Source organism: Meriones unguiculatus, chromosome 16, assembly GCF_030254825.1.
Source record: "Meriones unguiculatus strain TT.TT164.6M chromosome 16, Bangor_MerUng_6.1, whole genome shotgun sequence".
NCBI classification, from domain to species: Eukaryota; Metazoa; Chordata; class Mammalia; order Rodentia; family Muridae; genus Meriones; species Meriones unguiculatus.
In genome coordinates this window covers 8,285,271-8,308,063 of record NC_083363.1, presented here as the reverse complement: position 1 = coordinate 8,308,063, position 22,793 = coordinate 8,285,271, and the positions used below count along the sequence as shown (strand labels likewise).

General features: G+C 55.8%; 1 protein-coding gene across 1 annotated transcript; it reads right to left on the bottom strand.

Moving 5' to 3' along the window:
- Positions 1-399: 399 nt before the first annotated feature.
- On the bottom strand, positions 400-22,192 carry Pfkl (phosphofructokinase, liver type). The gene is made up of 22 exons (XM_021649688.2): positions 22,001-22,192; positions 18,114-18,187; positions 15,180-15,257; positions 14,536-14,725; positions 13,848-14,013; positions 13,324-13,368; positions 13,019-13,127; positions 10,367-10,462; positions 9,329-9,421; positions 7,461-7,586; positions 6,642-6,706; positions 5,942-6,005; positions 4,942-5,088; positions 4,602-4,672; positions 3,915-4,002; positions 3,219-3,371; positions 2,581-2,745; positions 2,316-2,377; positions 2,050-2,161; positions 1,334-1,433; positions 1,145-1,250; positions 400-842 (listed from the first exon to the last, which is right to left on the bottom strand). Exons 1-22 carry the CDS (start codon positions 22,083-22,085, stop codon positions 695-697), a joined length of 2,343 nt encoding a protein of 780 aa, XP_021505363.1. The 5' UTR covers positions 22,086-22,192; the 3' UTR covers positions 400-694.
- Between the last annotated feature and the right edge of the window lie 601 nt (positions 22,193-22,793).

Below are 22,793 nucleotides of genomic sequence, written 5' to 3'. Positions count from 1 at the left end.
TTGGAGCAGGATCTGGGGTGGGGCTGGCCAGGGCTCTGCCCTTCATAGGCTTCTCTGAGGAGCCAGCCTTATGGCTTCAAGAACTTTCTGGGTGTCAGCAACCAGCCAGGGCCAATATTCTGACCATGACAGTCTACCCTCCAGAGCTGGGTCCACTGCCTACAGGCTGAGACTCCAGCCATTCCAGGGAGCAGAGATAGGGCCTACACAAGCCTCAGTAGTTGTCCTCAGCCCTTCAGGCAGAGCTAAGGAGGACTCAGATCTTCCTAGCGGGCCCCGGGGGGGGGTGTCCCCTACCATCTGGTCTTGCAGAATAGCTGTGGGTAGGTAAGGCTTGCGCATGAGTCCTGACAACCCTGTCCCTGGACAACTCAGGTCAGACCATCCAGGTGAGCAGGCTCTAGTCAGGTGACTTTATTTCTAAAAACAGTGAGGCTCTTTTCAGCCATGTGGTGAGGCAGCCAGCTAGCCAGTGAGGGAGACACAATGTGGCTCTGCCCAGAGGTGTGGGGGGGGAGCCCAGGTGCTCTATCCAGGGGCCAGCTAAGGGAGGAACCCCAGAGCAGCACAGTGGAGCCCACATCCCTCAGCCACGCGTTCCGAGTTCCATGTGAGTCACCCTCAGCGCTGGGATCTGCGGCCAGCACTAGAAGGGCGAGTGTCCGGGAAAGCAGGAGAGGCGGTGGCGGCGGCCTCAGAAACCCTTGTCTATGCTCAGGGTGCGGCGGGTGACGTGCTCCAGCTCCCCCGACACGTAGTCTGCCATGCTGATGCGGTAGTGTGCTAGCATCTTGAGCATCAGCCGCAGGTTCAGCCACCACTGTTCCCGTGGCATGCGGTGCCTGAGTAGGTCAAGGTTCGCTGGTTACGGAATCTGAACCCTGCAGTCCCTTAAAACCCTGGACACCTAGTCGTCATGGTGACGAGGGTGGCCCCTCCGAGTGCTCCATTCCTCTGAGGTAGTCGGATGCAAGAGTTTCAGGCTAACCAGCCTGCTCACCCCCAAGCCTCCCCAGACTGCCCTGTGCTAGCCTTACAACGCCTGGACAAGACTCCAGCTCTTCAAAGCCTGGTAAGGACCCTGGTAGGAAGCTCTGGGCCTCCCAGGGTCCTCCCTTCTCTGTGCATCTCCAAAAGGACTTACTCAAAATCAGTATCTTTCTTGAGTTCTGTGACTGGGCTGAAGGCCACCACCTTCTTCCGCAGGCCGATGACACAGGCTGAGTCCGGGGCGTTGGCAAACACCCGCCCTATGGAAACGAGTGTGTGGTAGGCATGGTCAGGACCCCGGAGGAGCTCAGAGAGCCAGGCCCAGCCAGCTCATCCCACCTACCTTTGCGGTAGACATCGCGCAGCTTCTCCGACATCCACAGCATGGCCTTCACCCCCAGTTTGGTCCCGTAGTTCCGGTCAAAGGGGGTTGGAGCACCACCCTGGAGACACAGGCAAAAGCACATCCCTGGAGCTGGCCACACACCCCAGAGGAGGAGACTGGATCCAAAGGGGGTCCTAAGGGAGCATGTGAGCCATGACAGTCTCCTCGTGTCCTTGCAGTGGACATGACCACTTGAGGGCCTCAAAGCACAGCCTTCTAGAAGCCACCCCAGAGGCTGGAAATGACACCTGGGCCACAGGACTCATAGGCCACGGCCCCACCCCAGGCCTCCCGAGAGCCGCCACGAGGCAATAGGTTTTCTCAGTAGGTAAGAGAACAGGCAAAGAGGAGACATTCACAGAATGAGGGGCTTGGGCCACCTCCCAGAAGATGAGGGCTCAGCCCAGAGCCCAAGTGGCTCTGGTTTGAATCTCAGTCCCTGAAGTGAGAACTCAAAAGATGAGCCTCGGTCTTCTCTCCATGAAAGAGTGATGGGAATGGTCACAACCCCAGAGGGCTAGAGAATTTAAAACAAAACAAAACAGGACAGCTTGCACAATGTCTCTCCCTAAGGGTCCTCGAAGGATCCCCAGTGAAGAAAATAGGGATGGAGATGGGAGCCCTGGCAGTTGCGTGAGCACGGTGGGGGCCGGGGAACCGCCCTAGCGCTGTACCTGCTGCAGGTGGCCCAGCACGTTGGTCCTGCAGTCGAACACCCCCCTGCCTTCCGAGGAGTACAGGTTGTACAGGAACTCTGTTGTGTAGTGCTCATGACACTTCTCATTACTGGAGAAAACAGAAGTCTGTCAGGGCTCCCCCAAGACTGCCCTCCCTGCTCTCCCCAACCCCCGGGCCAGGTAGAGTGCGGTGGGTGAAGAGGGCGGCAGCCTCTGGTCCCCATGCCTGCTCTGCCCAGCAGCAGCAGCAGCAGCAGCCTCACCGGAGCACCAGGCCCCTCTGGATGTCTGTCTTCATCTTCTCTGTCATATGCTCCACGTTGGCCTGGGAAGGAGAGGAGGTAAGCTAAGAGATGGGAAGGAAAGCAGGAGCTGGTGGGTCCCAGAAGCCTCAGGCCCGGGGTCGGGGCAGTGATGCTAAAACACACAACTGGAAGAATGGAACTTGCCGTCACTCATTAAGGGACCCAGAGGGGCCTGGTTGGACTCATGGGTAGCCGCAGAGCCTAAGAGTGGGGCTGGGCTCACCTTTAAGTCATGGATGTTGAAAGGGTCCTCAAAGACGTAGGCGGCATCGGCACCCACAGCAATGCCTGTCACCGTGGCCAGGTAGCCACAGTAGCCCCCCATGGTCTCCACAATGAACACGCGGCGCTTGGTCCCTGAAGCTGACTGCTTGATGCGGTCACAACTCTGGAGGGATCAAAGGGGCGGTCAGAGCCCAGCATGGCAGCCCCTCAGCACAGTCAGGATGTGGAAGTAGGCTTACTACAAGTTCAAGGCCAGCCTGAGCTATGTAGTGAGCTCTAATCTAGCCTGGGCTACAGAATGAGACCCCTTCTCAAATACTAAAGGGCGGGGAGGACAGTTAGAATCCTCTGTCCATCCTTCGTACCCCTCATGGGCACAGAACACTGCTACACAGGACCCAGGACAGGATCGCCAAGGCAGCTGCAATTATATTCAGTGCTAAGGGCTCCCACAATACCCATGCCAGCTGGGTAGGACAGAGCCTGGGCCAACCCCACTGAGTCTGCACAGACCCAGGGGCTCACAGCCGAGGATGCCTGTCCCCTAAGAGTATGGGTCGGTAAGCAAGAAGCAGCTTTGGTAGACCCACTAAGCTTCGTGCACACGGCCTGCCTGCACTCCCCAGGATGCCTCACCTCCATTGCAGCGTTGACAGCCGTGTCTGAGCCCAGGCTAAAGTCCGTGCCAGGCACGTTGTTGCTGATGGTGGCTGGGATGACGCACATGGCAATGCAGAGCTCCTCGTAGCGGCCCCGTGCCTCCACCAGCTGCAGCACGCCCTCGTAGGCCTGGGGGGTGGGGGGAGGAGGGTGAAGGGGGGTGAGGGGAGTGAGGCAGGGTTCCACCAGGGCCAGGGAGCCGCCTTGCCCTGCCCCGGTTGATGACTATGCCTAGCAGTGTGTTAGCATGTTCTCTTCCCACCCAGGGGCTGGATGAGAGGCCTGGAGCTAAGGATACTCGTCCTTCCAGAAAATCAGGGTCCTGATGAGGACCAGAGGGTTCCAGCCAAGCACCTGAGTTCAGACCCACCCATGGTCACGCTTATCATTTGGCAAGGACTCACCAAGCACCAGGACATGCCATTAGTGGGCCTCAGGCCTCACTTCTCCTCCCCTTTCCTCTCCCTCCTTTCTTAGGCCTTCCACTTCCCTTCTCCCTCCTGATTCCCTAGCACTAGGCTAGCTGTACTCCATAAGGCATTTAGGAGGTACAAATCCAGCCCTAACCCTACACTTGACAGCTTTGACCCTCTGGCTGCCCCAGCCTAAGGTGCACATTTCCGGCCCTTGGGTACAGCAGCACCCACAGTCACCCAAGACGAGAAGCCTCACCTCGAAGCCGCCGATAACCAGCAGGGCTTGAATGTTGTAGGTGCGGAGGTTCTCCACAATGGCCTCCAGGTGGGGCTTTGGCAGGGTCCTGTGGATGGAGACACACCAGGCTGGACAGGAGGCATGCAACTCACAAAACATGCGGCCTGGCCTTTCCCAGAGATCAGTCACCAAAGGGACCCTCACCTCAGTGTGGCTCCACGTGGAATAGAGATATGGCGGTTGGCATGTGAGAAGCCTGGCTGTTTGCTTACTCAAAAACCCCACGGGGCACTAGCCAGCAACGGACAAGCCTCTGCCTGTCAGCCTACTCTGGGTGTTCCTTAAGGCTGGAGAAGGTACAGCCACAACCTTGGACAGGACAACTTCCCACCATCACACAAATTGACCATACCACCCCTTGCCAGCTCTGTGGAGGATCTTGAACCCATGCTAAGGCCACCAGGCCAGAAGGAACAGCCCATCCCTCATGAGGGACACCTTTGCTCCAGCTGTCCTTCCACTGAACATCCCCACACAGCAGGGCAGGCACGATGCACTGGCACCACCACCACCCCACCCTGCCCAGCTGATCTAGGAAGTCCAGCGCTATAGGCCCAAAGGGCCAGCCCTGGGCTTCAGGAGTAGAGAGAGTCTCTACCTGTCCCGTCAGCTAGGCTGGGCACCGTCCAGCAGCCAGCTGCTCACCTCTTGGTCCCCAGCATCGAGCCACCGCGCCCCAGCCAGCCTGCCACATCATGCCAGCCCACTTCTTGCACCTGCCAGGAAGAACATGGCGTCAGGAACGTGCCCCAAGGACTGTCTCACCAACAACTCCTCAGGCAGGGGACAGAGACCCCGTCAGTGCTGGCCATCACCTCAAAGCAGGGAACTGGGGCTCAGGGCTGATTAAGAGGATGGAGCCCCACAGTTTCCATGCCCAGGACAGCCAGCTCTTCTCCATGGGTTATCAGGTCCCCTCAGGTCCTTGAATGTCACTGACTGAGCCCACAGCCCCAGCCACCGCCTGTATCACCGTGACACCCACCTGCCCCTTAGCCAGGCCTTCGAAGCCATCATGCACAACATACACCGTGTGTCCCTCGGAGATGCCGGTGCGCACCGCTGAGCGCACAGCCGCGTTCATGCCAGCAGCAGGGGCCCCCACATTCAGGATGGCCAGGGAGAAGTTGGACTTCAGAAAGAGAAATGACAGAAATATAAGGCACAGGGTGCCAGGTGGATGCCCAGCCAGCTTACATGCCATCCGCCATGTCAGCTCCCTTATTTTACAGAATAATACAGCTGCCCCATTCATTCCAGAAAGTTCCGGAAAAGGCGAAATGAGAGAGAGAGAGAGAGAGAGAGAGAGAGAGAGAGAGAGAGAGAGAGAGAGAGAAACTCCCACATATATCACAAGGTCTCCTGGCCCAAGCGGACACTGGGTTGGGTAAACAGCTGCTTCAAAGCCCTCCGGCAGCAGCCATCCTCAGACAGGGGTGGTACAGCCATGGGGGGAGGGGCATGGCCACTGAGTGTTCGGGTAGCCATGCTGTAACCAAGAACGCAAGCACTGGCTCTGGTGCCATGTTAATATAAAGTGATATATCCATAATCTGTATGATCCAGGGTGCCAGCTCGGCGTATCCAAGTCCCTGTCTTAGTCCCTGGAGTAGCAGGAACCAGCCAGCCCTTTTACCACTCTGGCTCTGGAGATATCTTTTCCCGAGGTCTTAGCTGTGGGGGGAATAGCTCAATGTACCAGTACCTTCCCCTAAGTCAGAACAGGGTGGCTTCATTCAACAGTCCTTGAGAAGCACTAGACTATGGTGCAGCTGGGCCCTGTGGCCACAAGCAAAGCTGAGTCCAGCCCTCAGTGCATGGCTAAGACCTAAGGCAGAAGGGAAGCATACCTGCCATGCACACCCCAGCCCCCAGACTTGGAGTCAGCTCCCATGATGCGGGCGGCAGGATAGCAGTGAGGAGGGAGGAAGCGGAAGATGACAGAACCATTGCAGCTGTGGGCTCTGCCGTCTTGTCTTCCTTACCTTCTCCTTAGAGATCTTCTGGTGGGCAAGGAGCTTGTACATTTTCCAGTTGTTCTCGAAGTTCCTGGAAAGGACGACCAGACAGTTCACAGCCCCCCATCATCCCTGCAGCCACACACAGCCATGAGCTCAGTGAGGCGTGGGGCCAGCTGCTCAACAGTACAGGGGCACAGGCGTGCATGCGAATCTCGAGCTCAGATCAAAAGGAGTCGGCGTGTCCTGCTGCTAAATCCCACCTGGGCATCTTCAACAGCCACAAGGGCTCCGACAGGACTCAAGGGTGTGCTCTCCCATGTGACAAAACCCGTGGCCTGGGCATCCAGCCAAAATATACAGTCAGGCCTCAGGGCCAGGTACCTGCAGGAGGTGGCACCCCATGCCAACAAGGACTAGAACCCCCACACCTGCTGGCCCTCCCAGTCCTCCAGCAGGACACACCCACAGCATCCAAAGCTGCCCATGCCCTCTGTCTGTCCTACAGTGCCACTACGCACCATACACTCCCTGTAGGCCCCTCCCTGGCACAGCAGTCCCACAGTTAGCATCGTCATCACAAGGACCACTTCCCCTCCTTCAACAGGGGGTAACAGTGCAGCACGCTGAGGGGAGTGGGGCCCAGTGGCTGCAGAGCATTGTCAAGAGAATGCAGGTCCACGCTCACCCCCACCTCCCGACCATCATAAATGATAGCTACCCTCACCTGCCACGGAGCTGGATGGCCTCGTCGAACCTCTTCTCATCCATGGCCTTCTGCACTTCCTTTGTCTTAAAGAGAAAAGGGAGCCAGCATGTCAAAGAGGCCAGACTGCACAGACACGGCCTGCTGAGCCGAAGGATGGAATCTTAGCCAACACCTTCAGGTCATAAGTAAGCCCAGGTTTCAGGAGCCCAAGAGGCCCACCTAGACCCAGACATGAATCCTCCCCTACTAGCAGTAAACCAGTCTTGTGATTCACAGTCCCCCAAACCCCTCAGAGCCTTGGGAATGGGAAGACCCCCACCCCCACTCCCCAGACCCACAACCAATACCTAGTTTGGTCTGAAGCAGGGCCAGGCATGGTAGATGTTCTAAGGGGACTAGGACCATGCCTACCTCCTGCCCCACAGCCTAGAATTCCTAGCACACCATTTGCTCGCAGCTACAGGGCCTCCAAATCTGAGCCAAAGCCAGCATCTCCCTGCTTGGCCTCACAGCCCTGTTGCCCCCATTTGCACCCCATTCTCGAGTCCCTGTTCTGCCTACCCTAAAGACCCTCTACTTGCCAGAGGCTTACCCAGTATCTCCTCCTTTTCCTTCCCATCCTTCTCAAAGACCTATCCCCCTGCCCAATGTCACTGCCCCCAGGAAGCTGAGATCTTGCTCCCCTAGTCCCCTGACTACACTTGTCCACCTCCAAGCTTGCTTCTGGGCAGCTCCCCCTGGCTTTCTGAAGCCTGGCAGCCCCTTCCTCTCCTCCTGCAACCCTTGTCCCCCATGATCTTCGAGGAGAGCCTCTGCTGGAAAGGATGCAGCACTCACCACTTGCACACACTCCATGAGAGGCAGCCGCACGGACTGATTCCCGGAGAGGCTGACCACACAGGCTGGTGTGTCTGGTGTGGCCTCCAGCAGCGCCATCACAGCCTCCATGCCCATCTTGCTGCTCTGCACGGGGGGTGGGGGTGGGGCGCATCGTGACTCACGCTGGTAGAGCACACCCACTGCCCACACATGCACTCAGTGGTCAACCTGCGCTGCAAGCCACAGGCCCCTGCAGAGGCACACACGCTGGCTGTCTGAGCCTCCTCCGCACTGGCCCAGGCTCCCAGATCATGTTGACTCGGTATGCTCAACCATCACAACAAGCAATCGGGCCCCATTTCCTGTCGGAGTCCCCACGGCCTGGCTAGTGGGCCCAGTGAGAGGATTTGCTCAAGGTCTCTTGGACTGAAGGTGGCAGGGAAGGACTACAGCTGGGGCTTGGGCCTCTCCCACAATATTCCTCACTTGGAGCCTCACACATCACAATCTCCTGATAAAATAGGAGCGGTAAGCATGGGCTGACAGGCTGGGACAATGAAAACGTCAAGAAGAGGGGAGAGACTACAGCTGCAGGCTCTGGCACAGCAGAGAGAACAGACAGACCAACAGAGAAAAACGAAGTATTCATGGGAGACCTGCTCCGCAAGCAGGTGTCCCCTGGCTCACCTTGTGGACATCTGAGTTCAGAACTGGCATAAAAATGTTGGCACTACAGTGGTAGCCAGACTGTAGTGAGCTGTCCTTTGTCCTTCGCCTCTGCCCGGGCAATTGCACTCCCACCAGCATCCAGGGCATTGGCTAAGCATAGTGACCTCAAAACATTTTAGATCTTGGTGGGCTGGTATCGGCCTACTCTCCTGTCCTCTTTGGAGAGGTCAAGCAGGGTGCAGGAGAGGCCTGTCTGAGCCAGTGAGGCCCCTTTCCATGGGTCTGTGTCCAATTTTTCAGTAGGGCCAAGGGCGAAGGCAAACCAGGGCCCTTGGCAGAGCAAAGTAGATGTTGTATACACAGGGACCAAGCCAGCACCATCTAGTCTCACATCTATATAGTTCTGTCTGTCAGGTGGCTTCTGGCCCGGTTCTTCATAGAGTTCCAGCCCTCAAATCTGCATGTGACACCCACAGGGCCTTCCTGGCCAAGATCCTGTTTCCTTTTGGCTCTAACATGAGGTCCATTCTGTAGTAGTCTCAGGAGGAATCTGGAGCAGCTGAGAGAGAGCCAGCCGGGTCCCTTAGTTGTTGGAGGTTGGTCTGATGCATGTTACTGGCCCTCAAGATCTGGTTTATACCCATCCTTGTTTTGTAAACCTGCCTAAGACATTATACCTGATTGGTTGATTAAACAGCCTATACCTGGGCAGGGCAGAATGGGGTAGGTGTGGCTAAGGTTCCTGGGCTTTTGGGTTCAAAAGAGAATCACGGAAAACAGACAGACAGAAAGAGAGAAAGGAGGATGCCACGATGGGTTAGTGCGGAGATTTCTCCCACGTGGGCTGGGAGAAAGGACAATAATGGAGTGAAAAGGCCCAGATGAAGAATATAAGCAAATATCTTGGGATTATGGATGAAAGATAGGCCAGATGAGGAGGATTAAGGTGGACGGCATTGGATGGGGGCTGGGAGATGAATGTTGAGGTTATTGAGACAGTGGAAGTGAAATATCTGCCCAGCCCAAGGTAAATAAGACAATTATAAAATCTAACCGGTGTCTGTGTCTTATTATTTGTGATAGCGGGTTAACTAATACCGCCACGATAATCTTAGGGCTAATAATAAACATTATATAGCCCAACACTCATCTTTTTATAATTTGCACATGTACATACACACACACACACACACATTCCTATAGAGGCATAAACATACCAGGACTCGGTCAAAGGCTGAGGGTGTCCCTCCTCGCTGCACATGTCCCAGCACGGTCACTCGTGTATCGAAACCCAGCCTCTGAACCACCAGCTGTTTGTCAAAAAAAAAAAAAAGAAGAGCGCCTGTAGGATCTGTAGTAGTGGCTGCCCAATGGGCCCAATCCCCATGACCCACCCATGGTCTACCCATGTAGCCTTAGGTTTACAAACAGCCCTGGAGGGTCCCCAGCACCCGCCTGAGAATTTTCCACAGCATCTGAGTGTGGGGTTCCTGTGAGTGTGAACTGTGAGTATCATGTGATCATGTGATTATCTATGTGTTCACGCATAGGAAGGTGTATCTGTGCATACAGGACTGTATTTCATGGCCTGCAGCCCTGGCTATTCAAAGATGAACGCAGTCTCCAGCCCCTCTGCTCAGTGTCCACTGGACTCCTGTGGTGCTGGGGACCAAGTTAAAGAGAGAACAGCAAAGAGGTTAGAGTCCTAGCAGAGAATCAAAAGATATGAGGACACAATCACTGGCAGAGGGCATAGGAGCAAAGACAGGGGCACCAGGTGGGGCTGTGATTCTCTGGTCGATGCCCACCACCACCTCCAGAGGCTAGAGAAGGGGCTCTTCACAGGCCCAGCTGTTAGTTTCACTTTTAGATTTGTTCTGATGTAAACTTTCATTATGTATCCAGGGCTGACCTAGAATCTGAATGAATGCCAGGCTGGCACAGAACTCACATTCCTTCTGCCTCAGCCTCCCTAGTATAAGGTTGCAGGTGTGCAACACATCTGGCAAATCCATGCTATCGGGTGCTGAGTCTGGAGTGGAGGGAGGGCACTCCATCACTTGGAGAGCTGACAGAGGTAAGACCTAACCCCATGGTGCTGAGGGGCCCAGGCGGTGCCTCGGACTGCACCTGAGTCCTCAGCTTCTCTGGAGACCCCAGCCGGCCACCCCACAACTGGCAATGTCCTAGTGGCACGACTGGTGTCGGAGAGACTGGAGAGGACCTGTCTCACTCGAGGAAACTGATGTACTCACGTCCTTCACGTAGCTGGATGAGATAGGCTTCCCGTGCCGGTCGATGGCACCCTCTGCGATGATGATGATGTTTAGCCGTGATCCCCGGCTCCGCGTCTATTAGAGAAACTGGGCTCACTCTCCAGCCGTGGGCCACTCACTGCATGTGGCCACCAGGGACAGCGAGCCTCACTGGGGTCTAGGGCCCTGTAGCTACAGCCACTTGAACAAAGTGTATGAATATTTGAGGATCATGTGATGATGTGAGTGTGCACGGAGGGTCCATGTGTTTATGTGTAGGAAGGTTTATCTGTGCATACGGGACTGGCCCGAAGTCCTGGCTATTCAAAGCTGAATGTAGTCTCTGGTCCCTCTGCCCAGTGTCCACCTTTCCCCATCTCTGAAAGAGGAAAAGAGATCTAGAGAGCATGGTAGAGCTGAGGCCAGGCAACTAGGACCCTACCATCCTGGGGGGGGGGGGGGCAGCAATAGGCTAGGTAGTGGAGGCAGGAGATGAGCAGATGTTGGGCAGGGTGTCTGCAGGGGCCGACTAGAGGCATTCCTGCAGGCAGCTAACCAAGGACCCTGAGGTTCCATCTCAGGTTCTCTGTATCCCTCAAATGGGGACCTGCCAATGCTGACTACCAGCCGGAGGTTCTAGGATATTCTCTACCCTGGAACTAACAGGAGGGTTACAGTTAGCACATGGGACCCATAAGGCCCGACACCAACTCTCCCTAGGTGTGTGAGTGCCACATGCTAATCCCTCCACCACAGGGCACTTCCACACCTTCGCTTCTTTCTTCAGTGATCCAACAGACACACCTTCATGAGAACTGCTGATGTACAAGCCTACAAGGCTGCAACCACCTCCCACCCCCTTCCCGCTGAGCCTCAGTAAGGGCAGGGAGGAAGCAACTCATGAGACAGTCTCATTACACAGCCAAGGCTGGCTGAGAATTTTTATGGACCGCAGGCTGGTATAGAACTCATAATCCTCCTGCCTCAGAAAGCTGGTAGGAGCTTGTGAGAGCCTTGGATGTGGGAGAGGTCATTAGAGGGATGCGTGAAGGAGGTGGTGGCGGCAAGGTTGCAGCTGGAAGAGTAAGAGTCAGGGCTTCTCCCCCTCGATGATGCTTGAGCAATGGACAAGGCAGGAAACGACTGCCTCTTCAGGAAAAGGCTGAGGCTAACAGAGCTCATTGCCTAATACAGGCAGAAGAGAACCAGGTATGCAGACCCCAGGCACTCAGGGCCCACCTGGCATTGCAGCTTCTGTCAGGGGCAACTAGGCCTTGCACAACTCTAACCTGCCCGTAGCTTCACTTGAGAAGGTTCTAAAAACAGGTCATGACTTCAGGAAGCTTTACTACCTGGGTAGGCTGCACTGCCACAGGGAGGTGTTCCACCTTCCCTAGGGACAGGGACTTCTGGTCTACCTGGGAGCTGGTCACGTGGGTCCACCTCTCCTTCCCAGAATACAGAAATGAAAGAGCCAGAGTCACTGGGCAGACAGGTAAGTGGGTCCCACCCTTCCCACTGGGGCTCTACAGGGCAGATGTACCTGCATTTTTCAGTTACCAGCTGTGTACCAGGTTGCCTGCTCCAGACAAAGGGACCGCCTCCCCCAGCTCTCTTAGGAGAGCCTCTCCTACCAGACACTCATTTCCCTTGCTTTCAGGGTCCCCTAGTCAGGGCCTGGTACACACCACCCAGAGAGAGTCCTAGACATTTATTTTCTGGATTAGAACCCACCACCCTTAGGGGAACACAGACCTGGTAGACACTTATCTAGGCCACCAGCCCCTCTTCTACCCTTTGGACGCTTACATGGTTACCTCTCCTACAGGGATATTGCTCTGGGCCCTGGTTTATGAGGGCACCTCTCAGAGGCTGAGGTCTAGAGCCAGCAAGGAACAAATTCGCCATGTTCCCTGCACTGGCCGCAGAGATGAACCCAGGCAGTGGCCTGAACACAGAACAGTGGTATGTCCACTGGTTCTGCCCACAATGGGTAGGACCACAGGTCTGTCCAGTTGCCCGCGGTTTGGACCTCACATAGGCACATGCAACAGTCAGCAGTGTGGCCCTCCCACAGGCCCATCCAGCGGTCAGCACCATGACGCTCACATAGGCATGAGCCCCCAACAGTCAACACTGCGACGCCTCCCAATTCCCCGGAGGGAGAGAACAGATCACTGCTGAGCCAGTAAGTGAAAGAAAAGGTCAAGCCAGGTGCGGTGGCGCATGCCTGTAATCCCAGCACTCAGGAGGCAGAGGTAGGTGTATCTGTGAGTTCGAGGCTAGCCTGGTCTACAAAGTGAGTCCAAGACAGCCAAGGCTACGTGGAGAAACCCTGTCTTGAAAACAAACAAACAGGGTGCTGGAGAGATGGCTCAGAGGATAAGAGCACTGATTGCTCTTCCCAAATGTCCTGAGTTCAATTCCCAGCAACCACATGGTGGCTTACAACCATCTAAACATGAAGTCTGGTTCCCTCTTCTGGTGTGCAGGTGTACATGCTAACACACATTGCATAAGTAATAAATAAATCTTTAAAAAAAAAAAAACAAAAGAAAAGAAAAGAAAACAAACAGAAAAAGAACAGGTCCAGGGACACCTGCTTCTTAGATTGTTGAGTGGCTGAAGTAGAAATCCCCTTTGGCCACTCACCTCTCCCAGCCTCTCACACATGAAGTTCTCCCAGCCATCCTCAGGGGGTGCTTCAGGGATGAACAGCCAATCAGCTCCTGAGGCCAGCGCAGACACCAGCGCCAGGTATCTGGAGGGGCAGAGGGGCCAGCCTGCTCATGACCTTCTCCCTGCCTCTCTCCTTGCTGCCTGCCAGGGCTCCCTCCTACTCACACAACATTAAATGATCAACTGGTGCATGCCAGACACTGTGTGTCCCCACCCCCCGTCCCCAGTGGCCCCCAAGTGCCCCACCTCTCCCTGACGACTAGAACAGTCTTCCTCACCCGCAGTGACGCCCCATCACCTCCAACACAAAGGTCCTCTGGTGGCTGTGGAGATGAAATGGGTGGAGATATCAATGGCAGACATGTGGGCCACACATCTTACCCCACCACACTAGTCCAAGAAGATGGGGGGCTAACAGAGGACAGTACCCATCTTCTCATGCCCAGGGCTGCCTGCATCCTGAGCTAGAAAACACCCAAGTCTTTGGGATGGTTCTCAACCATCTTAAGAGCCTGGTACTGAGCCAAACCTGATGATTCCTGACTGGAGCCTAGAGCCCCCTTCGGGTGCACCACACCCTGGAGTGGGATAGTCTCTGACAGCTAGGGTGCACTGTTAGTGTCCCGCTGACACCTGGAAGGGCAGGAGCTGACCCCAGCATCTCCTCAAGCAGGAGGCACTGGCCTAGAAGCCATCAATTGAAGATACAGTTATAGAGCCCACTGGCTTACCAGCCCCCAACTTCACCACCACGAGGGGACAGAGACCTCAAGTCAGCCTGGTGAGCCTGGGACCCACTTACCTCTGGGCGGTGGTGGTGATGGCGTCGATGACCTCCATTATTCGGTGCAGGGCCGAGTCGGTGCCGATGGTCATGTCGGTGCCACAGAAGTCATTGTCGATGGAGCCCACCAGTCCGGTGATGCTCAGGTGTGCATGGTTTTGAGCTGTGGACTCCGAGATCTTACCTGCGCCAGAGAACCGAAGACGTGGTGAGGCCACGACCTAGCCAGCTGCTTCAGCCCCTCCTTTTCCTCCCTTGTCAATCATCTATAAGAAGGGGGTATAGCCCCAGCAGGGCCCTAGGCCTAGCTCAGCCCCTCTCAAGTACCTCATCACCCAGAGGACCATGGGGGCCACTGTGCCCCCATAGGAGGCACAGACTGAGATGTCACCCCTTACACAGCAACTTTGGGACTCCGAGTCTTAACGTCACCCAAACCATACCTACACCTCTGCAAATGGAGTCCACGCCCCACGTCAGGCTCTTCCAGGAAGCAGTCACAAGCAAGACCATTACACAGTGCGGGGGGGGGGGGCATGCAATGTTGGAACACAGGGTACCGCCTGGGCTCCTCGCAGCCAAGCACCTTGGGCTCACGCTGACCTCACCAGCAGCAGGCGATCCCCACATCGGAAGCGGTCCCGGTGGGGACCTGACTCCCAGCCACCCGCAGGGCCAGGTCAGAGCCAGCTCTGCCCAGACCCACCTTCCTTCACCAGCTCCTCCAGCAGACTGCCCCACTCGTTGCGGAAGATGTTGGCCCCCGTGAGGCTGCCGTCCCCACCGATGACGCACAGGTTGGTGATGCCGTGTTGGAGCAGGTTGTAGGCCGCTGCCAGGCGTCCTTCCCTCGTAGTGAAGGCCTTGCAGCGGGCACTGCCAATAATGGTACCTCCCTGCAAGGAAGGGACAGGGGCCTTCAGGCGGGGTGGCAGAAGGTCCCTGGAGGCATCAGAGAGATGCTCGATGAGGTAGACCCCACAGAATTAGAGGGGGAAGGTTCTAGAATCTTGTATAGTTTCCACCACACTCTTAGCCTTTGTTTTTGAGTCCAAGGCTTTGAGCCTGGGTAATTTTCACAAGTCTTAGAACTAGAAGGCATATCTCCCCACACACCATACACACACCACCCACCGAGCAGAACAGAACCTTCCCTGTCTCCACCCACAGCCTCCCTGGGTCTAGAGGACCGCATCTCGGTGGGTGCGTCTTCTGTCTATCAACTGCTCATGTCTTTATGTGTCTGTGTGCCTAAGAGAGCTCTGTATCGGAATGTCTCTGGTGTGTGTACACCCACACAGGCTCACACACTCCCGGGGTGGGAAGAAGCCACCTGGCTTCAGGCCTCACCAGCTGGATGATGTTGGAGACACTGAGCCAGTTGGCTGGCTTGATGTTCTCACCTCCTTCCACAAGGCCCTCGTAGCCCTGAAAGCGAAAAGAGGACATTTCAGATAGCAGCCCCACTGTGGCCAGTCATATTGGGTTCACCAGCAGTGAGTAGGCTCAGGGGGCCCAACAGTGAGTCCCGCCACTCGCAGGCCCGGCAGCCTGTGTGGGGTTCGGGGCATGCTCTGCCTACCCAAGAGTCTGTTTATTACAGAAAGAAGCATGCAGTGTGTGCTTGTGGTGCAAGCAGACACCCAGGGACTGTCCCCGAGCTGAGTTCATCTCATTGTGCCCAAGTCAGAGAGTCAAGGCCAGGACACAGAAGCCCCTAGGGAAGCTTAATGTCCTTCAGATTAAGATCTGCCCAGTTTGAGAGGTGGAAATGACCCTAGCTGTGGTCTAAGGAGACTATGAGGGCTCCTTGCTACATGACAGCATAGTACAACAACCCCCCCCCCCATGGAGAAAGGTGGACGTCAGGCTACATACCTACTACACGTCTCCTCATGGAAACATGCACCTATTTTTCAGGGAAAGGCCCAGACCCAAGGGAAAATTCACAAGTCCCATGGATGTATGGGTAACTGCAGAAGACAATGTCTTCCCTCCCTTGCGTCCCCAGGTGCGTGTGGCTGATTCTTCACCACAGAGCAAAGAATGGCAGTTGAGGATGCTGTGCCCCACAGTGCTAGACAGTAGCTATCTTTGATCCTGGTCATTATGGACTGGACCCTAGTGAGGATTCAACCTGGCTTCTTTGCAAACCTCCGCTGTTGCTCAGCAGACAGCAAGTTGCCAAGTTCCTCTACCACACTGCGGAGTCTGCCTGTGGGTTTTATTCAGGATGGACATGAGCTATGGATGTTTTGCAAATGGCTAAGACAAACAGATGGCCTCCATTCTGCAGCTCTGAAGCCCTAAGGGAGCAAGCACCCTGGCCTTCCAGCCCCACGCAGAAGCAGACATCTCTCTGATGTGCCCAGCAACCTTTTTTAAAACTTGTCTTGATTTATGACTCTCTTTGTTCTGTAAAACCATAAAACTTCATGAGACTGCTTCCATATTGGAACCCCCATGGAGTTTGGGATAACCCAAATCTGCATTTCCGGGTCATGGCCCCTCAACTTGGCTCAAATAAACCTTAAGGCGAGAGCTTGTTTTTTTGTTTTGTTCATGTTGACATGAAACACTTCTGTATGAATATCTCAAAGATGTCAAGGACAACCAACCAACCAACTGTGCTCGCCTAGGGCTAGGATAGCTTATAACCTTGTCCTTCCCACACTCCCCTCTCACGCCTAAACCTAAACAACATCCCTCAGAAACCTCACTCTTACACCTGTAGCCCTTGTGGTATTTCACTCTCAGCAGTATGGCTTGGAAAGCCACAAGGCCCCTCACTGCCACTGGGGGAAAAATCCCTTGAGAAACCCACACCCATGTTCTCCCATGCACTCAGGGTGCTTTGTCCTGTTTAGAATGTCTTCATAACCCCACCTGCTTCACACTGGCTCTCTCTGAAACTCCTCCTCCCTATTTGAAGGTAAGGAATCTTGGTTGTATGGAGGTCCCTGAGGAGGACGGGCACTCTGCAGGTCCTGCAGGAGAGGAGCAGTGTCTGTGTCCTTCCCTTTCCATTGTGGCTGACAGCCTCCAAGGCCAGGCACCTCTCCTCCTGCGGGACTCCAAGCCTAAAGTTTCAGCACCTACCTAATTGCACAGTCACTAACAGACTCCCACCCACAGGAGACAAGGGAGAACTCATATTCCCATTTTATTTTTTTAATTTTAAAGACAGAGTTCAAGGCTAGTCGCTAATGCAGAGATCTCCTACCTCTACAGCTCCAGTGCTAGGATTAAAGGCACAGGTCACCCATGCCTGGCTCTCAGTATTCCCACTTAACAGAAGAGGCTAGGATCCTGAGGAATGGACCCTTACGTATCTCTAGGACCCAGTTCTCCCCATCTGGAGCCCTCATAGCCTCAGGTCACTAGCCACATCTGCCAGGCTCCTTTGCCTCAGCTCTGAGACTCCACAGGGTCTGCAGGATTCTCCTCACACCCCCATCCAAACTGGAAGCCTGAACTCAGAGAGGGGGAAGCCCCTATCCTCTATGTTAGCTTCCCACCCCCTCCCCGCCACTATCTCCCTCCCCCAGATCTGTAGAGCAGAAGACTGGGTATGGCTCTGCCATAAGTTGGGGCCAGGGCAAAGGAACAGGGACACACCCAGCAGTGAGAGGGAGGGGCAGAGGCCCTTAGGAAGGCAGAGCTGGGGTTGGATACACTGTGTATAAAAAGTGAATACAATGTAGCCACAGATAACACTAGGGAATTCAAGAGTTTGTGGGAGAAAGGGGTGGGTGAGGTAGAACAGAGCAAATGGTTCAGACTCAGAATGTCTGCCAGGAGCTACATGTAGGAAGCCCCTCATCCCCACTTTGCTTCCTATAGGCCACAGTGTCAAAACATAGCAGGACAGACAGTATGGCCCTAAAGGGGGGGTGGAGGGGGGTGGAGAGGCAGCAGTCCTGTCCCTAAGGCTGTAGGAGGACAAAGATCTGGGGGGGTGGGGGAAGTGGGTTGTGATACTGGCCAGAAGGCCTGGCCCCTCCCCATTGGTCGTACTGTCCTGGCTGGTCTCCTGGTCACCTTCCTTCCCTGACCTAGGCCTCCAGGGCTGAACAATGCCCAGGGGTGGCTGTGGGACAAGTGGGCACCATTCTGCAGATGTCTTGGCTCAACCCCCTTCCTCGAGGCAACACACACCCTGTTAGTCCAGGCCCAGCCACCTGAAAACCTCCAAGGTGACCAGAACACAACAGATGTCCTGTGCCACAGAACAATGAGCCTGTCACCTCACCACAGGCCACCCCCCACCGCACTAGGCCTTACCTCGTAGATGAGGAAGACTTTGGCTCCCACGTATATGCCCATACGTGTCACAGCCCTGACAGCAGCATTCATACCTGTAAGGGAGTCAGGATAGGCCATCAGTCCAAGCAGGAAGAACAGGACCCTCCCACAGCAGCCCCCTCCCCCAATCCCAGTGGGCTCAGGAACAGGAAACCAGAGCCTGACATTAAACTGCTCCTCGAATACAGGAAGATGTGGAAGAGCATGGCAGCTGCCCCTGAGTGGGCCTGGCTTCCCTCCATTCCCAGTTTCTGGCCTCTGCTGCCCTAAACATGGCAATAGGAAGCCCCTGGACTTGGTCAGCAGAAGCCCCATTGTTCATTCTTTCTTTTCTTTTATAAGACAGGGTTTCTCTGTGTAGCCTTGGCTGTCCTGGACTTGCTCTGTAGACCAGACTGGCCTCAAACTCACAGAGATTCAGCCTCAGCCTCCCTGGGTGCTGAAAATACAGGCATGTGCCCCAGCATCCGGCAGGCCCAGAGTCAGGTGTAAACCATGGGGTCTAGGAATAAAATATGGGGACAGTGGAACAGGAACACCGAGTGGGGCCTAGACCTCTGCCATAAGCTAGCTTCCCCTCTTCCTCTGAGCCCATGGCACTAGGCCCAGAGGAGGAATCCCAGGCACTGCTGGGTGGGATAGGAGATAGAGTTTGAAGAGGCCAGAGGCCAGGGACCCACAGTCCAACCCCTGGTCACCTCTGGCTCCACAGGGGAGGCCACATGCCCCTGTGAAGGCCATCTCACCAGGGTTGCCTGGTGTGTATGGGGTGGGATGGGGGGAGATAGCACAGGGCTATGTTATCAAGCAGGTGCAGTGTACCCCTGCCTTATAAGACACTGTAAAACAAATCCTACATCGAGCCCTAGAAACAATACGGGTACCAAACCCAGCAGAGTGCTCAACACTCCAGAGGACATTAGACAGCCACATCTGTGGAGATTGTGCCCTTCGTGTTGGCACAGGGCCCTTGCCATGGGACCTGGGAGAGCAGGTGCCCCTGAGAGGACCACAAGGAAGCTGCTTTTGCAAAAGGTTCCTGTTATGACTGAACCACTGAAGAATGCCAATCACTGTGCTAAGGGCCTGGGAGTCTGGGGTTGGAGGACAGGGAGACCCCTCAGCTTGGTGTGCCCAGTGACCCTTTGTGCTCTGTGCTGAGGCTCAGGGGGCAGGGAAAAGCCAGAGGGGGCCTGCTCCTCGGTGACCATATCATCTTCCACTGTCCCCACAATTCATTTTATAGCCCAGGTCAGCGCAGAACTCTGGGCAATCCTCCTGCCACCACCTCCCAATTACTGGGATTACAGGAGGAGGCCTGAGCCACCACGCCCAGCTAAAAGGCCCTTTCAATTGCCCTTTAATTTGCTTTTCCTTCTCAAAAAATGAACAGGGCAAAGACCAGGCCCAATTGAAGAGCCACCCACCAGCAGAGGGAGGGTCAGCTGGCACCCATAGTTTTGCCCACTGCAGAGTCGAAGCCTGGTTGGGGATTTGCTGGGGGGATGGGGGGAAGCCCTCACAAATACGCGGCCTCGGGGAAAAGAAGGTGTTTGACAGAGACAATCCTGGGCCTAACCAGTCCTGTTTCCGATCCCAGACCCCACAGCGCAGGCAGCTCGCAACACAAACAGGAAATCAGTGCCTCCACTGACCACAGGGAAGGCAGCGGCCGCAGGGCTGTTTAGGTACAGGGAAAGCCAGAGAGTTGCCATGGCTGGGTGGGGATGTGACTGAGGTCAGCCAGGCCTGTTTGCTGGTACTGTTTGGCTGTTTGAGTTGTTTTAGGTTTTGGTGGGGTTTTTTGTTTGTTTGTTTGTTTTGTTTTGTTTTCTACCTGTTATGGCTTTTAAACAAATTACTCTGATTAAACAGACATTGGTGAACAGCAGCTTTCTTCAGTGTGCTAACATGACTCGTGGCCAACAGGAAGGGAAAGACTAGGGCCTGTAAAGCACAGGTCTTCCTGCCTGGCTAGGAGGGAAAAAAAGAAACCTTTTCACAGGCCAGAGGCAGTGCTTGGGTCGGGCCAAGGAGATGGTCACCTCTAGCCAGGCCAGGCCCAGGTTGCCTACTGGAGTGAGGATTGGTGTCCACACGGTCAGTGCATGCAGATGGGGCACAGCCAGAACACACCTCTGGGTGACCCTCCTCCAGATGTGGGGAGCCAACGCCACTGAGGGCTCAAGAGGGCACTGAGAGCACACAGAAGGCACGAGGAGCCCAGCAGTTGACTCGATATGGTACACACCCACAAGCAGCTTCCAGAACTTAGGCAACAGAAGGCTCCACTCTGCCCTGATGCCAGCAGCTGCCCCTTGCCCACTGATCCTGGCCCTACACAAAGAGGGCTCTGGAGAAGCCTGTGGACATCTTGCCCTGGAGCCCAGATGAAAACGGAAGCGGGTTTTGCCTACCCTCACCTGACCAGGAAGGGCTTCCCACCTCTAGTCCCTCCACCAGCCTCCAGGACTACATGTCTGTCACCCTGGTGGCCCTGGCCTGGCAGCTGCCTCCCAAGGAAGGCAGCAGGGACCCCTCACCCATGGAGACCACTCAATAGTACCATCTCTCAGACACTGGGGCCTCCATTGCTCAGACAGGAGCTTGGGGTGAGTAACTTTTACCTGCCAGAGCCAGGGCCCTTCAAATGGGATTCAGGACTTGGCTGGCCCCCGTGAAATGCCTATCTAATGGATGAGGTGGACCCAGCGGGGCCTCTCTTGTGGTCCACTACTTGGGTGATTGTTCCACAGGTCCCTGGCCCAGGCGCTGGGATCATACTCTAGGGTACAAGCTACTGCCACAGCCCTGAAGAAGGCTGATTGCCAGCCTGGGCTGGGCCCAGGGGACCCAGCAGGGATTTGAAGAGATTTCCAACTGGCTGGAGGGTCAGCATGACCTTTTCTGCCTTCCTGGGACTGCAACCATGCTTGTAAGATGTGTCCATCATCTTGTTGTTCCCATCCCTCTCTTAGGTGAGGGAGGGAGCCAGCGCTGAGGAGCTGGTGTATATCCGTATTTCCTGAACTAACTGGGAAGGAAATGAGCAAACCCAACTGCAGGGCTCCAGGAAGCTAAGCCCCTTGAAGCCCCACGTGTCTTCCTCAGCCTGTCTGAGGATCAACTGGGTAGCACCGGGGCTCTTGCGCCGGGCCCAACTAAAATCAGCAGTCAGCATGGAACCAGGCCACCAAGAGAGGGGCTGGGGGGGAGGGGAGATCCTCCCATGCCTGGCCTTACGCTCGCCTTACCAGGTCAGGCGGAGGCTGTAGACCCTGACCAATTAGCCACGTGGTGCTTGCGCTGTCCCGGCGGTGAGAACAGGACCTCGCTAAGAAATATACCCCAAAGTCCTCCATCCCCAACTCCAGCTCCACGCGCTCTGTTCTCCACCTAGGCCTCCAGCCAAGGGACAGGAAGCAGCCCCGGCGAAGGCGTGTGGGTAAGCCTGCCTCACCCCACCCAGGTACAGAGTGGGAATCTGAGGCTGGACGGGGAGGGTTACAGGGTCCCCATTTCCTTTCAAGCTCCTGGGCTGTGGAAAGCCGGTGTGGAACTCCTCTCAGAGAGGTCCTGACACGTGCAGCCCAGAAAGGGACACCCCCAAGTCTGCGTGCTGCGCGGACACACCCCCAAGCCGGGCGGACCTAGGCAGCGCGAGGGCGGGGCATGCCAAGGCCCGTGGCCGGCAGCACGTACGCCAGTGACCCCGGGCGGAGTCCGGAGGAGAGAGAGGGACCGAGAAGCACGGTGTCCCCGCAGGAGACTCACTGGCCTCCTCTCCCCGGATCCCCGGACGAGGGGCCCGAGGACAGCCAGAAACCCCGGATCTCTCCGTAAACACGCCTCTGGCGCCCCATCACCTTGCGCATCGCCGCCGCTGGTCAGCACTCCGATGGCCTTGCCAGCCCCCGACATCCGCAACTTCTCCAGGTCCACGGTAGCCATGGCGGCAGCGGAAACCCGGAGCACCAGCTCCTCTCCCGCCGCTCCTGCGTTCCGCGCGGCGGTCGCCTGTCTCCGCCCTGTGCCGCCGCCAGTGCGCCCCGTTCGTCCCGCCCCATCCCGGCTCCGCCCACATTGCACGGCTTGACTGACAGGCTCGGGGACCTGTTCGCCCCTCTCTGTTGGCTGCTGGAGAAGGGACGCGCCACAGCGCCTAGAAGGGCGGACCGCGCTCCAAACTCCAATTGCCTGCACAGCGGTTCCCGAACCAGGGGTCCCCAGGCAGCCACGCAGCAGCTAGGATCAACGTCCCCACCAAAGGGAATCCACCACCCGGGCCTGACTGAAGCTTTTGAGCAAGTGGAGTTCATGGTATAGGAAGCTGATTTTACAACTGTCCAGGCGCTGTTAAAGGAGACCTGTGGCCAAGACTCACGGGCATTTTTAAATCCCACTTGGCCAGGTTCCCGGGCCTGCCCAGAGGCGCAGGTGTGGTTCAGGTGAGCAGGCCTCAGCCGCACCTTGACTCTGAGTTGGGCCTGCCACGGTCTCCTTCGAGGATGAAAAAATAAGGTAACCGAAGAAGAGGAGGAGGAGGAAGGAAGAAGAAGAAACAAAGGAAACAAAGAAAAGAAAACCAGTCAAGGAGTTCTCTAAAGAGGACCACAGGAGGAATGGTGAGCCTCCATCCCAACACGCCTGCTGGAGGTA

What these genes read in the sequence shown, in the direction of transcription:
- Pfkl (XM_021649688.2), bottom strand. Translation starts at nt 22,085, where the DNA reads ATGGCTACCGTGGACCTGGAGAAGTTGCGGATGTCGGGGGCTGGCAAG. An exon ending in GTGATGGGGCGTCACTGCGG is followed by an intron (nt 13,128 to 13,323) that starts GTGAGGAAGACT and finishes CTGCCCCTCCAG; the next exon opens with ATACCTGGCGCTGGTGTCTG. An exon ending in AAGGCCTGGCTAAGGGGCAG is followed by an intron (nt 4,673 to 4,941) that starts GTGGGTGTCACG and finishes TCTTCCTGGCAG; the next exon opens with GTGCAAGAAGTGGGCTGGCA.